The sequence below is a fragment of the Babylonia areolata genome, chromosome 5, assembly GCF_041734735.1.
Source record: "Babylonia areolata isolate BAREFJ2019XMU chromosome 5, ASM4173473v1, whole genome shotgun sequence".
In the NCBI taxonomy this organism is placed as follows: domain Eukaryota; kingdom Metazoa; phylum Mollusca; class Gastropoda; order Neogastropoda; family Buccinidae; genus Babylonia; species Babylonia areolata.
The window spans coordinates 36812352-36824729 of NC_134880.1; the positions used below are offsets into that span (position 1 = coordinate 36812352).

The following is a 12378-nucleotide window of genomic DNA, read 5'->3' on the forward strand; positions in this document are numbered from 1 at the left end:
CTTGATCTTTGCAAATATTTTCCCCCCTGGAACTCCAAGCGTCCAGTGTCACCGAATGTTCTTTTTGCTTCTTTAAGAAGTTTAAAGTTCAGGGAAGTCATGTCTCTCTGCAATGGAAATCTTCTGTGGATTTCCTTTTAGTTTGAGACGGTTAGCGAGAACTCATCTTTCTTCCTCCTCTGGACAGAAAGCGCACTATCATGGGGGCGAGGTCATGGCGTGCTGAGGAGTGCGGCTGCCAGTTCTATGAGGCTGCTTCGCTGTCTGCTTCCGTGACGGCCATGCCAGTATGCTTGTGTAAAGATCGCTGAGCTTCTGAATGCAGGCGTTTGTTGTTTCGGGCTCCCATGCTTTGGATTCTGTTATGTTGTACACTCGCAGGTTCCATCCGCGACCATACTGCTCTGAGTCATTGTTTCCCTTTCGAAGAGCTGCAGTCTGCTTGCTTTGTTTATTAAGCATATCAAAAGATCGCCGTTGGTTTTTTGTACCACCTCTACTTCTCTCTGCAGTTTGTTTCTTTCTTTCTCAACAACGAGGAGTCGTTCTCCCAACGCTTCTATTTTGTTCATAAATTTAGAAGTGACATCATCAATTTTTGTTTGAATGTCTGTTTCATTTTGGAAAATATCATCTTTAGACGTCAGACTGTTCTGCAGACTGTCAAATCGCTCACTGATCGTCTCTCATGAACACCATGAATCTCGACTCCATGTCTCTCTCCTCCTGACGCTCTTCTTTTTGCTGATGTGTTAAAGTGTGTCTGGACTGTCACCTCTCTGCTAGAAGTGGATCCTGGTTGCTTACGTTTAAACTGAGCGAGAATGTTTTTGTAACCTGTAGACATCGCACTCGTGGTTATTGCTTGTTTTGTTGTTCCTTCCTCTTCCCTTCCTTCCCTTCTCTCCTTCCTCCCTCCCCCCCCCCCCCCTCTGTTTTTTTTTTCCCTCTTTTTTAAGCTACGAAACAACCCACCACGCCCTGTGTCTTTCTTTTGCCTTTGAATAATCGATCACAAGATGGCAGCCGACCACGACCCTACAAGCATGTAGAATGGGGGTGTTAAAACCTTCCTTTGATGGTATTGCGACACTGTGAACGCTTCGTGTGTTTGTATTTGATGTACTGCTTTGGGAGGATCATTCCCCTGTACACATTTTTTTAATTCGTTTGTGCAAAGAAATGGGTGATAGAGAGCAAGACTGATTGCGGTTATTGTTCCTGCCGTACAGTCGAGGAGTTTGCTCTTGCATTTCTAATACGTCCATTCAGCTGATCAAGTTATAAGATGCCATTAACGAGATCCATGAATTCTCATGGTAGCGAAACAGACATGTCTAGGCAGTTTACTGAACAAATTGGTCTTTCTAGCGTGGAAAGCTTTACTGTACACGGTGTACAACGGAGAAGAACACATTACATCTGCGTGTATGTGATGGGTTATTACAGAGGGCTTCAAGCTGAAGAAAGACGTGGCGAAACCCATGGAAACTCTAGAACAAGAGTGGGGGGGTGAGCTGGGTAAAGGAGGAAAGTTCACCCCCAAGGACTGTGTGCCCAAGGATCAAACCGCCATCATCATTCCCTGCAGGAACCGCTGGACGCACCTACGCATTTTACTGAACCACCTGATCCCCTTCCTGATCCGTCAGCAAGTGTCCTTCACCATCTTCGTCGTTGAGTCGGTGAGAGGCTCCCCTTTCTTCAGTCCTCTAGATACATCAGGATGTGTTCCTGGTGAACGGTTTTGAGTGAGTCTTTCACATAATTGTGCTCTTTTCTCTTCTTTTGTTTTTCACTTAGCACACACAATACATAGAATGATGTCCAGCGGCATCTCAAGAAATGCAGTATAAAAATAAAGACTATTTTCCAAGTTGAGGACAAGGTAAACTATTTCCTGGCTGTTTATTTAGCACAGTGAAGTTGACAGCTATCGACTTGTGCATTCAAAACAACAGGAACACCCTTATCAGAGAACGTTTTTAACAGGTATGTAGTTCCCTAGTTAGTTTGTTCTACCCATTACCTGTCCCTCCACATCACATCATGGCCATTACGTGTACCAACACATTACAGCATAGCCATTACCTGTCCCAACACATTACAGCATGGCCATTACCTGTCCCCCCACATCACATCATAGCCATTACCTGTCCAAACACATTACAGCATGGCCATTACATGTCCAACACATTACAGCATAGCCATTACCTGTCCCTCCACATTACACATGGCCATTACCTGTCCCCCCAAATCACATCATAGCCATTACCTGTCCAAACACATTACAGCATGGCCATTACCTGTCACAACACGTCACATCATGGCCATTACCTGTCCCTCCACATTACAGCATGGCCATTACCTGTCCCTCCACATTACAGTATAGCCATTACCTGTCCCTCCACATTACAACATGGCCATTACCTGTCCCCCCACATTGCAACATGGCCATTACCTGTCCCCCTCCACATTGCAACATGGCCATTACCTTTCCCTCCACATCACAACATTGCCATAACCTGACTTGCACATCACATCATGGCCATTACATGACCCTCCAGATTACAACATGGCCATTACCTGTACCTCCACATTACAACATGGCCATTACCTGTCCCGCCGAATTATATCATGGCCATTACCTCTCTCTCTCTCTCTCTCTCTCTCTCTCTCTCTCTCTCTCTCTCTCTATATATATATATATATATATATATATATATATATATATATATATGCAAGAACACTCTTAGTGTCATATATATATATATATATATAATATATATATATATATATATATATATATGCAAGAAGAACACTCTCTTAGTGTCATATATATATACATATATATATATATATATATATATATATATATATATATATATAGTTGGATAGATATATACAATTATTGTGTAAAGAAAACCGAATTTGTTGGGGTTTTTTATGTTTCTTTGGGACATTTATGAACTCTCTCTCTCTCTCTCTCTCTCTCTCTCTCTCTCTCTCTCTCTGTCTCTCTCTCTGTATATATATGTAATGGAGCGAGAGTGGTAAGCGTTGCTTTTTCTTTCAAGTTTTGGATAATAGGGTTAATACATTAAAAGAATTATTTTGGGAGCAACCTTGTTGTGAATCTATATCCTGTTGGCGACGTCACTTGTAGCCGTGTTGTGTTAACCCGAGTGGTATATAAAAGGGTACAGTACAAAAGAATTACTGTATCAAAGGATAGAAAAGATCCACGCACTGGCCATGGATATATAGACGGTCGGTCACAAAAAGGGTTTCTATTTTTTATTGTTTCATTACAATAATATGAGAAGTAAAAAAAGAAGAAGAGGGGAAGGTAAAACAGTGTCTGAAGACACAACACACAAATGCCATTAAGTACAAGTCAGTAATACAAGTGGATAAAGAACATCATATATTACAATGGAAAGACTACCACTTGATTTGGAGTAGGCAACAACATAACATGAATGGTGGTGGTGTGTCCATCGAGATCGATGATGACCATCGTTGTCATCCAGCTGGGGGGTGGGGGGAGGGTGGTGGTGGGGTGGGGGGCAGGATGCTCATGAATCTATCTGTGAATGCGCAGATGGCTGAATAGTCCAATCTGTGCACGAAATTTTCGCTGACAGTTGGGGCAGACAAAGACAGGCATACCATTGTCAGGGAGCTTGTTTGCCCGTGACTTTCTGGCCTGCCTCTTCTGAACAGCTGCAGCAGTCCTGTTGGCCTCACATAACTTGGCGCCTTTATGCACAGCAGTGCGCCATTTGTCACGGTCCACTGCAGTTTCCTCCCAGGAGTCAGGGTTGATATCAAACGCTTTCAGAGAGACTTTCAGAGTATCTCTGAAGCGCTTCTTCTGACCTCCGTGTGATCTCTTCCCTTGTTGCAGCTCGGCATAGAAGAGCCTTTTGGGCAGCCGATGGTCTGGCATGCGCACCACGTGTCCAGCCCAGCGAAGCTGGGACTGCATCAGGATGGTGAAGATGCTGGGAAGGGTGGCTTTTGCGAGCACCTCTGTGTCTGGGGTCCTGTCTTGCCACTTGATGTTCAGTAGCTTCCTGAGGCATGTTGTGTGGAAGTGGTTCAGCTTCTTGGCATGTCGTTGATACACTGTCCAAGTTTCGCAGGCGTACAGTAGTGTGGGGAGAACTACTGCTCTGTAGACCTTTAGCTTGGTCTCAAGACTAATGCCTCTTCTGTTCCAGACATTTGCATTGAGTCTACCAAAAACTGCGCTTGCTCTTGCAATCCTGACGTTCACTTCATCGTCGATGGTCGCATTTCGTGACAGTGTGCTGCCAAGGTATGTGAACCGCTCCACCGCACTGAGTCTCTGACCATTGACTGTGATGTTGGGCTCAACGTAGGGTTTCCCTGGGGCTGGCTGATGGAGAACTTCAGTTTTCCTCATGCTGATGGTAAGGCCGAAGTTCTGCTGGCAGTTGCAAACTTGTCGATGCTGAGTTGCATGTCAGCTTCAGATCCAGCATTGAGGGCACAATCATCAGCAAACAAAAAGTCTCTGATGATGTCTGTCATGACCTTCGTTTTTGCTTGAAGCCTTCTGAGGTTAAACAGCTTGCCATCTGTTCAGTACTTTAGGCCGATTCCAACATCGCCATCTCTGAAGGCATCAGTAAGCATTGCAGAGAACATGAGGCTGAACAGCGTTGGAGCCAGGACGCAGCCTTGCTTGACACCATTTGTGACAGCAAAAGGAGCAGATGTTTCGCCATTGTCCTGGACTCGAGCCTTCATAGAATTGGCTGACCAAGGAAATAAATTTCCGAGGGCATCCGTACTTGGCCATGATCTTCCACAGTCCCTCTCTACTCACGGTGTCGAAGGCCTTAGTGAGGTCGACATAGGTGGAGAACAGATCAGCAGTTTGCTCCTGACATTTCTCTTGCAGCTGCCTTGCAGCAAAAACCATGTCAGTGGTTCTGCGCTCTTTCCGGAATCCACATTGGCTCTCAGGCAAATGACTTTGGTCAAGGTGTGCTGTGAGGCAGTTTAGTAGGATCCTGGCAAGTATCCTGCCTGCGATGGAGAGCAAGGAAATGCCCCGGTGGTTATCACAGGCTTGCCAGTTCCCCTTTCGCTTGTACAAGTGAATGATAGATGCATCTTTGAAATCCTGGGGGATCGTCTCTTCTTTCCACATGAGTGAGTACAGCTGATGGAGCTTCTCAGTCAGCACAGTGCCTCCATCCTTGTAGACCTCTGCTGGTATGGAGTCTGAGCCAGGTGCTTTGCCACTGAATAGCAGACGGATTGCTTTCTGGGTCTCAAGAGGTGTTGGCGGATCGTCCAGTGCTTCGTTGATGGGGACTTGGGCGGTTTAAGACACTGTTGAAGTGCTCAGTCCAGCGTTCGAGAATTTTCAAGGTATTCCCATCTGCACTGAGGAGGGGGGGATGATCCTGAGGATGTGGGGCCGTAGACTTCTTTTAAGGCATCATAGAACCTCTTCATATCGTGCCTGTCAGCATATCCCTGGATCTCATCAGCTTTGTCACTCAGCCACTTATCCTGCATCTGGCGTAACTTTTGCTGAACAGTCCTGCGGAAGGCATTGTACACATCCTTTTTTGATGTGGACTTTGGGTTGCTCAGGTAGGCTTGATGCAGATGGCGTTTCTCATCCAGAAGCTGCTTGATTTCATCACAGTTTTCATCAAACCAGTCTTTGTGCTTTCTGGTCATGGGTCCCAGGGTCTCTGAAGCTGTACTATAGATCAGCTCACGCAGGGTCCTCCAGTCAGACTCCACATTCTGGTTGTCCAGAGACGCGGATTCCAGACGATCTTCCAGCAGCTCCACAAAGGACTGTTTGATGGTGATGTTTTTCAGCTTAGCGATGTTGAGCCGTTTTGGAGCCTTCTGGCGTTGGGGGCGTCTCTTGGGCTGGATTCGAATATTCAGCTTCGAGACTACAAGGCGATGGTCTGTCCAACACTCGGCGCCGCACATGGTCTTTGTTACACGGACATCTTGCCTATCCCTTTTCCTGACGATGACATAATTGATGAGATGCTAATGCTTTGAGCGAGGGTGCATCCATGACGTCCTGTTACGGGTAGGGAGGCAGAAAACAGTGTTGGTTATCAGCAGTTCGTGCTCTGCACAGGTCTGAAGCAAAAGCAATCCATTTGGGTTGCAGTGGCCCACACCATGCTTTTCAATCACTCCATCCCAGGAGATGTAGTCAGAGCCAGTTCTAGCATTGAAGTCCCCAAAAATGATGAGCTTGTCTGCTTTAGGGATAGCAGCAATGACAGAGTGAAGGTCCTCGTAGAACTTCGCCTTCACTTCATCCGGGTTGGTCATGGTTGGGGCGTAGGCACTGACAATGGTGAGGTGCTTCTGGCCAGATGCCAGTGGGAGTTTCATGGTCATAAGCCTATCGTTGACTCCCTTTGGGATTCCAGCTAGCTTGCTGACAAGTGCTGTTTTTACTGCAAAACCAACGCCAGCCTCATGTCGCTCTTCGCTTCCTCGTACACTCCAGAAGAACCTGTAACCAGATCCCTGTTCACAGAGCTCGCCTTCACCTGCAAGCCGAGTCTCACTCAAGGCTGCGATGTCAATGTTGTATCTGGCGAGTTCGGATGCAACTAGTGCCGTTCTCCTTTGGGGTCTGTCTGCGTTATCTCTGTCCAGGAGAGTCCTTATGTTCCAAGCACCAATGGTGAGAGGAACGATCCTTGTTTTTTTCTTTTCTTTCTTGTTTCGACCGCTGATGTGGGGTCCCCGCCAGCCGCGGTATGCTGGCCAGGGTGATACGGAGCAGGCAATTTTTAGGGCACCTTTTCTAGCCCCTTCCTCATGCCAGGGAGGTGAGCAGTGCATTCCTAAAGAGGGCTGCTCAGACGCTCAGACGGCTGCCGAGCTCCATCGCTGCTCCTGTCGATGAAGAACGACCCTATGGCCTGAGCCGCCTGCGTGCAGGTCTGTGGCTGCAACTGCCAGTGTACCCACACCTGTCGTTTCGTCGCTCGCCTGTCGCCACAGGACTTGGGGGTGATGAAATGATGAAGAATGAAAGGTCATTTTGGATGACTGATGACCTCACTCTCTCGTCCGGGTCCACCAATTTCCAGTGGCAAGACTAAGTCGAGACGACTGGAGGGTGAGCACGGATGCAGTGGATGACCAAGATATCCTTTCGGTGTCTCATCTTGCTATCTGCACTCCACAGTGCGTTGCTGTAACCGCCTTCCTCTCCGTTGAACCGATAGGTTTCTTCCGCAGATTCTGCCGGATCCAGACTTCGCATGCATAAGTAGACACACCCCGGGGGCCAACTGCGTGTGGCATGCACACAGCACGGTGGAGCTAGATGGCCGTTGGTGGCTCTCCTGAGCCAACGCCCTTTTATGGATCTCCATAAGGGTGTCTAGCCCCCCGCCTCACCAGTCCCGGAAGGGAGCGGTGGGAGTGCCGGTTTAATCGCCGGCAACCCAACCCTGAACAGGTTGTACTGGATTACAGGTTACCAGTAGCAGATCTAGTGACCTGACCTGACTACAATAACATGAATAATGCTTATGTGTAAAGACCAAACACAGAGCAAATGACATTTATAATACATTTAAGTAGTGCAGTTACAGTGGTTGAAGCTAAGCTGATTTAATGAAAATACACTGACAGTATAGATTATGTAAAGCTTATACTGTGTCAGTGATTCAAATGAGTCAGTTATCATGTAGCACTATACTGGAGTAAGCCGTATAGGAGAACGAATGATAGCTAAATTACAATTAACAGACTGTTATACATTTATGGTTTTAACCAATAACTGTTATCAATCTAACACATTCTTGTAATCACAACAGAATACTACACACATCTTAGAGTACTGAGCACAATGTAACTGTGAAGCTATAGTGCTCAGAGTCAGTGAAACACTGTAGAAGTACAACTGATATCAGCATGTGAAATAATGCACGAATAATAAACAAGATGATAGAACAAGTGGCTTTGATAAAATATTGGCAAACTGAGAGACCAGATAGTCAATACAATAATTGGAAGAACTATAATGGCTTAACCATTAGTTTATTAAGAAGCTTCAGTTAATGAATGACTTACACAAGTCATCCAGTTGTGCAGAACATCGACACAGCCAAGGACAGCCTGTGTTCTCCTACGCTCAATGCCAATGTGGGATAAGTGAAAACCTAACCTTTATCAGTGACAGCAAATGAGAAAGAACGTGCCATTCACTAGAGTTTCAGTTTCAGTTGCTCAAGGAGGCGTCACTGCGCTCGGACAAACCATATACGCTACACCACATCTGCCAAGCAGATGCCTGACCAGCAGCGTAACCCAACGCGCTTAGTCAGGCCTTGAAAAAAAAAAAAAAAAAAAAAAAGGGGGGGGGGGGGAATAAATAATAGATAAGCTTACATAAATAAATAAATAAATAAATAAATAATAATTATAATATAGAAAAAGGTAGTAGTAATAATAATAGTAATACTAATAAAATGATAATAATAAAAAATAAATAAATAAATAAATAAGACAACAATGGTGATAATTAAGCGAATGAATGTAAAATATGACGACACACATTCACACATACACCCACACATGCATAACAGAAATGCACCAAACATGCAGTTTCACAGATATGAAAGTACAGTCAAATACATATAAACGTACATGAGCTCCAACACACACACACACACACACACACACATTACCTTGCACCTCCTCCAACCCCCTCCTCCACACACTCATTTCTAGCCTACGTATCGCAGCTTCCACGGCACACACACACACACACACACACACACGCACGCAAACACACACTCACAGAGATGAACACTTACTTGTACAAGCACACACATATACGCCCATATCTCCCACCCCCAACCCCCACACATATATACAAAGATAGATATATATATATATATATATATATATATATATATATATATATATATATATACACACCCACCCGTACACAGATCTCTCTAGAACTAGAACATTCTGGAACAGTCAAATAAACTGACAGTGACGTTTGAAAAGAATCAAATCTACCTGCAGATTATTTAGGAAAAGCAGATAGCACCTCCAGTCAAACAGAAACCCTTTAATGTCCAGCATCATTCTGTGACTGAGGAAACAAGTGCCTAAATCAGAAACAGTCTAAAACATCACATATCCGAAGGCAGTCATCTGTCAAACAGCATGATAAACTTATACTAGCACAAGAGAGAGCAGGCTATAGCTGTAGGCAGGCTCAGCGTGGTGAAAATTGACCAGTGATCACCACTCTGTCGCTGTTTATGCAAGTTACGTAAACTGCAGTGATTGCACTCACAGGCTGTGAGCAAATTGCGTCTGCTGGACTGAATATTTCAATAATCTGTGTTTGTTGTTAGGTGTTCAGTTATAGATTTCTAAATGATTGCTGAACTGATTTACATTGGATTGGTCGCAAAACAAAAAGCTCAACACCAATTTTATAATGAGTTTAAAATGAAGTGTTGATTATCTAAGATGAATTTACAATTTTGATTAAGTCACCTGAAAAGGTCGGTTTAAGGAAGATCATCACGGAAAAATTACATGCTTTAAATCAGTTTAACATAGGCAGACACAAATGGAATAGATTTAACCCTCTTGTATTCAGATTCTCTGAGATTTAACCCTCTTGTATTCAGATTCTCTGAGGCCAAACTCCCCTAGATTTCAGATTCTTTTGGTGAGTTTAGCCTCAAAATGGGTATGTATGGTTCACGCTTCACCACAACCAAGAATAAACCTCTAGAGTCATGAAATTCGGCAGGTATGTGGCTTTGTTCTGTCATGTGAGCGAGATTCTGTGTGTCTCTGTCACAAAATGTTACCAAATATGTCACATGCAATGATGACTATTATAATACAGCACACCAACATGCAGTTATCCCATGCACATGCACGTTAGTGTTGTGAAACGAAGCTACAGCCTACCTGAGATGATCTGCCTCTTGTCTGCCAGTACAGTCCCCACAGGTAATCTAAAGAATGTCACGCAACTAGTGTCGGTTGTCACAACTAAAGAGTTACTGGAGATAATTTCAAGCACAGTTCTATGTTGCTCTTATGTCACTGTTCTAAGCACTTTGTACAGATCCGTTTATATATGCACACAATGTATAGCTGTACAGTAAGGATAGTGAGTAGAGTGTCAGTGCTAAGTGTCACAGAGTCACCAAAACTACAGGTAAGCACACACACACACACACACACACACACACACACACACACACAAACAAAAACAAAAACAACAAAAAAAACAAGCTAGCTTGTCCTAATGTTGAGCCGAATTCTGTCCATGGTAATCACGGAAACAGTCATTCCTGTGGAAACAGAAAGGTACCTGGCAGAAAGAACACATATCTGATGTTTCTACCCCTCGTCCATTTGCTGTCCTGCGACCATCTTTGATGCACTGCCAACAGACCCTACATCTCCCTTTGATCTTTTCTAACTTGTGATGGTCGATGCTGGCCAAGGCAATGGGGGCATCTGGCACTGCTTTGCTGTGCCCTGCTTTGCGCTTCCTGGAGGTGAATCCTGCACGAAGTTGTTCTGCAATGTCAGTGCGAAACATCAAGTGTTCATAGGTCTTGTTCACTGGGTCATGAAAAATCAACTATGCTTGAAACTGATTAAAGTGTGTGTGTAAGCACAACAAATATAGTATTGCAGGGAACCATACAGAGACTTGCTTAAATAAATGTTTAGGAGAAGTTGGATGAAAGGGGCTTTGCATTTACAATTCAAATTGCATCAGGTATTTTGCACGAGTTGTTGAAGATCAGCGTGTTAACTGCAAAAAAGGCGTCTGCTATCCAGCTCGTGTGTGAAAAAGTATTTGAAGCCATCTCAGCGCTTGGCTACATCTCCCCCCATCTTTTGAAATCCATCGTCTGCAATGGCTAATTAAAAGTATTTTTTGTGAGCAGACTTAGTGGAGCAAACAAGAATCATTGAGCAGGTAAAGGGAGATAATTTAGTTGATAACAAGATAGCAGAGTGAAATTTGGAGTGAACACAACATTCTTAGGAGCAATACCATACTTCTATGTTAAAAGTGGCATTTGCCAGGTGAAGTTATGTAGTTTGAACTTAGTCTAATACATCCTAACTTAGCTTTGAATAGTTTGATATTGAGAAGGGGCCCAAATCAGGTAAGTTGGAAAGCATTATTTTTTGTACCCGTCAGTCTGTATCAACACTGTCAGACATACATATAGAGTAGCATACATGTAAAACAGCATAGATCATAACAGCATGAATTATTTTAGCATGTTCATAGACACACTTTGCATTGCTAAGACCACGTGACAAGCTAGATTACATGTTAAGCAAGATATAATTTTAAAAAAATCAACCCATAAAATATGAATTTTGCAAAAATGACACGAAAATAAAGCGTTGCATAGGCCATATGACAATAATAAGTCATAGGAAAGGCAAGAACAGAAGAAGAAGAAGAAGAAGAAGAACCCATAAAACATGAATAATGCATTATGACTGTTCCTGCTGCAAAATGTTTATCATCAGTGCCAATACACTAGTTATGGTGCATGCGAGGTCAGTCATGCAGACCGTCTTGGTGCAGGGTCTGGTGGTAGTGAAGGCAGCTCTGGCGCAGCTAGCATGACGGAGACTCTGGATTTGGGCCTGGGCCTGACCAGTGGTGGGAATGGATCAAAAGGAGAGGTGGGAACAGATCAGAGTAAGGAGAGATGGGAATGGATCAGAGTAAGGAGAGGTGGGAACGGATCAGAAGGATGGGTGGGAATGGATCAGAGTAAGGAGAGGTGTGAATGGATCAGAGTAAGGAGAGGTGGGAATGGATCAGAAGGAGAGGTGGGAACGGATCAGAAGGATGGGTGGGAATGGATCAGAGTAAGGAGAGGTGGGAATGGATCAGAAGGAGGGGTGGGAACGGATCAGAAGGAGAGGTGGGAATGGATCAGAAGGATGGGTGGGAATGGGTCAGAGTAAGGAGAGGTGTGAATGGATCAGAGTAAGGAGAGGTGGGAATGGATCAGAGTAAGGAGAGGTGTGAATGGATCAGAGTAAGGAGAGGTGGGAATGGATCAGAGTAAGGAGAGACGGGAATGGATCAGAAGGATGGGTGGGAACGGATCAGAAGGATGGGTGGGAACGGATCAGAAGGAGAGGTGAGAATGGATCAGAAAAAAAAGGAGAGGTGGGAATGGATCAACTGAATTATTAAGAAGAAAGAGAAGAGGAAGAAGAAAGAGAAGAAGGAAAAGAAGAACATGGCAAAGAAGCAACATGTATACTTGGTCGGGAGAAGTCAGTAAAAGTGGTAGGGGCAAGTGA

General features: G+C 44.4%; 1 protein-coding gene across 1 annotated transcript in view; it reads left to right on the top strand.

Moving 5' to 3' along the window:
- The first annotated feature begins 200 nt into the window (after nucleotides 1–200).
- The window catches only part of LOC143282265 (beta-1,4-galactosyltransferase 2-like), a 75936-nt gene continuing 63758 nt past the window's right edge, over nucleotides 201–12378 (top strand). The window contains exons 1-2 of the mRNA XM_076587865.1: nucleotides 201–287; nucleotides 1452–1685. Coding sequence (XP_076443980.1) covers nucleotides 201–287; nucleotides 1452–1685 — 321 coding nt within the window. The remainder of the gene's footprint in view (nucleotides 288–1451; nucleotides 1686–12378) is intronic.